Source organism: Crocuta crocuta, unplaced genomic scaffold, assembly GCF_008692635.1.
Source record: "Crocuta crocuta isolate KB4526 unplaced genomic scaffold, BGI_CrCroc_1.0 scaffold327, whole genome shotgun sequence".
NCBI classification, from domain to species: domain Eukaryota; kingdom Metazoa; phylum Chordata; class Mammalia; order Carnivora; family Hyaenidae; genus Crocuta; species Crocuta crocuta.
In genome coordinates this window covers 377,151-380,682 of record NW_027529176.1, presented here as the reverse complement: position 1 = coordinate 380,682, position 3,532 = coordinate 377,151, and the positions used below count along the sequence as shown (strand labels likewise).

The 3,532-nt window shown below is 63.1% G+C and overlaps 1 protein-coding gene across 5 annotated transcripts in view; it reads right to left on the bottom strand.

Annotated features, from left to right (window-relative positions):
* Positions 1-3,532, bottom strand: part of RECQL4 (RecQ like helicase 4) — a 6,322-nt gene that overhangs the window by 2,157 nt on the left and 633 nt on the right. For 3 of the 5 annotated variants that reach the window (XM_077758192.1, XM_077758194.1, XM_077758195.1), the window contains exons 2-13: positions 2,919-3,499; positions 2,727-2,826; positions 2,529-2,655; positions 2,290-2,397; positions 2,054-2,185; positions 1,877-1,969; positions 1,663-1,799; positions 1,132-1,215; positions 870-1,049; positions 612-791; positions 424-538; positions 61-323 (exon numbers count right to left, since the gene is read on the bottom strand). In XM_077758192.1, the coding sequence (XP_077614318.1) occupies positions 61-323; positions 424-538; positions 612-791; positions 870-1,049; positions 1,132-1,215; positions 1,663-1,799; positions 1,877-1,969; positions 2,054-2,185; positions 2,290-2,397; positions 2,529-2,655; positions 2,727-2,826; positions 2,919-3,445 (2,046 nt within the window). In that variant the 5' untranslated portion in view covers positions 3,446-3,499. Of the gene's footprint in view, positions 1-60; positions 324-391; positions 539-611; positions 792-869; positions 1,050-1,131; positions 1,216-1,662; positions 1,800-1,876; positions 1,970-2,053; positions 2,186-2,289; positions 2,398-2,528; positions 2,656-2,726; positions 2,827-2,918; positions 3,500-3,532 lie in introns of those variants that run through there. The other 2 variants (XM_077758193.1, XM_077758196.1) reach the window with 2 other exon arrangements.

The following is a 3,532-nucleotide window of genomic DNA, read 5'->3' as shown; positions in this document are numbered from 1 at the left end:
GGGGTGGGGTGGGGTGGGGTGGGGGGGGGTGGCCTGAGCTCAAGTGGGGCAGGGAAGAACCTGGGGTTGTAGGAAGAGGTGGCAGTGGGCGGGCTGGCCGTCCCGTCCAGCCCGGCCCACAGCCTGCACATAGCTCTCAAAGCTCGGGGGCATCCCCAGGTGCAGCACGGCCCGCACGTCTGGCCGGTCCAGCCCCATCCCGAAGGCCACTGTGGCCACTACCACCCGCAGCCGGCCCTCCGTGAAGGCCCTCTGCACCCGCCGCCGCTCCCGGCCACACATGCCGGCGTGGTAGGCTTCAGCCACAGTTCCGGGGACCTGGCCTGCAGGGAGACAGACAGTGGGTGGAACACGTTTCTGGGGCAGGTCCTTGGGGCACAGCCCTGCTGACCTCCCCTCTAGGCCCCGGGTCCCAGGCCTCACGCAGGCAGGTGCGGAGCAGCACAGCAACGCGCTCAGTGTCTTCACGTCTGTTGCAGTAGATGATGACAGAGTTCAGGTCACGAAAACGATCACTCTGCAGCAGTGTGACCAGAGCCTGGTGGGTAACAGCTGTCAGCGTGGACTGTCAGAAGGCAGTGCCTCTGCCGGGCCTGGGTGTATCCACCCACCTGGTCTGGGTCCTTGTCCGTGGACACAGACAGGTACAGGTTGGCGGGGATGGTGACTGGCCCTCTGACGATAAGCTCCTCAGCCATGCCCAGATGCCGGGCCACGTCTCTTGAGGTGCTGCGTGTAGCTGTGGCTGTGAGACCCAGAAAGCAGCGGACGCCCATGTGTTCCCGCAGCACCTGTGCAGAAGAGAGGCCGGTGAAAATGCCCCACCCACCCTCCCCGGCCCGTTTGCTTGCACCCCAAAGAAGGCTCACCTTGCAGACGCGAAGGTAGCAGGGCCGGAAGTTGTGGGACCACTGGGATAGGCAATGGGCCTCGTCCACACAGGCAAAGGCAACTGGAGGCAGCTGACGGAAGCAGCCAGAGGTCCCTGCCCCGGCCCCAACCAGCGCCTCGGGTGACAGCATCAGAACATGCACTTGGGCTGCTTGAACCTGAGGATGGCAAGGTCAGGAGCATCATCGAGGGCCAGCCTTCTGTCCCTGCCCATCTTGCTATGTAAGGCCCCTCCCTCACCTTCTTCAGGGCGGAGTCCCGCTGCTTCTTGGTCATGCCTGAATGGATGCAGGCTGCCTTCAGGCACGGGGGCAGGCCAGACACCTGCGGAAACCAAAGGAAAACCAGTTGCAAGCCACCCTTCCTCAGCTCTTCCTCAAACAGACTCTCAGTGGTGCTCGGCCTGATAGCTGCTGCCATCTTCAACCTGGGCCCCCTAGGGAGAAGAAGTCCAGCTCACAGCTCCTGTGACGAAGGGTTCAGACGCCCCTGTGAGCGTCGGCTCAGGCGTGCCCAGAGCAGACAGGCCCCGCTGGGGACCTCTCCCTTTCCCAGTGCTGTTTCCTCTGGGGTGGGCCCGGGTCTGGCCCGCGTGTCCCGTGCCCTTGGAGCATTGCCAGGCCTGGGGCTGTGGGCGGAGCTAGCAGGTTGGGAACAGCTGAGCTTTTGACAGCTCTGGTCAGGTAACAGGCAACAGCCCAAAAGGGTCAGAAGAGCCATGGGCACCGGCTTCTACCTTCTGCACGTGCCCGAGGGGTACTGTCTGCGCACCTGGTCGTCCATGAGAGATAGGAGGGGAGAGATGACCAGCGTAAGGCAAGGGCTCCGCCGAGCATAAAGCAGTGCAGGGAGCTGGTAGCACAAGGACTTGCCAGCTCCAGTGGGCAACACCAACAGTGTAGATATGCCTGGTGGGAAGAGGGGTCAGTGTGCTATCCTGCGGCCAGGCCTTGGCCCTGCCTCATCGCCCAGCAGCCAAGCTCACCAGAGAGGATCCGCATGACCACGTGCTCCTGCCCAGGACGGAAGGCACGGTGCCCTAGCTGCTCCAGGGCCTGGAACACCTCAGTCGGCGTCTCTGTGGACACAGGCGTTGGCCAGCATGGCCTCAAGTTGCCCCCACCCCCCAGGAAAGGCTCTCAGCTGGAAAGCATCTGTTCACCTGCCACTTGCCCAGAGGGCCCTGGTGGGTAAAGTGGTGGCACAGCAGGGGGCAGGCAGGGCGCCTGGGGCACAGGCTGTTCCATGGTGGCCAACGGCTCAGACCCAGCACGATCTGGATCTTCCTCACTCACTGGGCACAGACAGAAAAGGCTGGTGTGGGAACTCCAGGCTGGGCTGGGGTCGTTCTAGCAAAAACACAGCTAGCTACAGCCTGCCCTCCACCCCTTCATTCACCAGGGAGTCTAGTAGTGCCTGTCCTCTGGACTACTTCCTCCAAAGTGGGCAGCATCTGTGTGTCATCTTCATCCTCACCACCTTTCTTCCAGGGGGCCAGGGTACGCTCTAAGTCAGGTAGGAGCCGTAGGTAGAGTCTTTTAATTGAGCTACAGGTGCTCCCCCCCCCACTCCTCCCAAGGGTACAAGTCCTCTCCAAACACCTCAGACCAACCCACCACCCAGAGCAGAGGCCTCACCTGGCTGGGGGCACTGGGATGGCCAGTGGCCTAGCTGCCCACACCGGAAGCAAGAATTCTCGACTGTGTCCGTGGGCTGACCACCTCCAAAATGCTCCCCTTTCTTCTGCCACTTCTGCTTCCACATCTGTGGGCCATAAAAGAGGGTCATGTGGCAAGAGGCAGTGGGGGTAAAGGGAGTGCCTGCCGACACCTCACCTGCTTGCGGAGGAGCCTTCCACGGAGAGCTGAGCCCCGCGCGTAGCGCTTCTGCTTCATGTTGAGCCGCACGTAATTACCTCTGCTCCGCACAGCTGCTCTAGAAGGGATGTACGAGTGGGCCGTGCCCCGATCCTGCCCCAACCTGGCTGGCCCTACGGTGACCCTCCTGGGAGGCTGAAGCTGTGGTACCTGGACGCTGTGGCGCCACTGGGGGGCTGTGCCCACAGGGGTTTCCCCGAAGAGGCTTCTGTATGTCCTACAGTTGCAGTTTCCTCAGGCAGGGCTCCTGTTTGGCCGCTGTCTCGCTGGGCCTGTGCAGGGCTCCCCTCTGGCTCCCTATTCTGTCTCTGCCTCTTGCCTTGACCATTGCCAGGTTGGGGGCTCTCTGCACGGACTCCAGCTGTCTGTAGGGCTTGAGCCTCAGGGCTACTGCTGGGACCAAGGACAGCTGGGACACCCGAAACCAGAGGCTGTGACTGCGCTACAGCCAAGTTAGGCTGGCAGGCCTTGGAAGCCCCCAGAAGATCTGCGGCCCCCTCGTCACACCGCTCTAGCCAGCCAGGGTCTAGGGAGCCCAGTCGCAGGCTCAGGGATGCCTGTAGCTGCTGGAGGCGGCCTGGCCTCAGCTGGGGCCCAGGAGGCTGGAGGAGCGCTTCACTGACTTCTTCTGGAGAGACGAGGGCAGCCCCTGCATCTGGTGGCCCTGGGGTGGGCATCTTGGATGAGGGTCTCCGCGGAGTCCGGGGGATGCGGCTCAGGGTGGGCCCAGCCTGGATGCGGGGAGGCAGGGGGTGCGGGGGGGG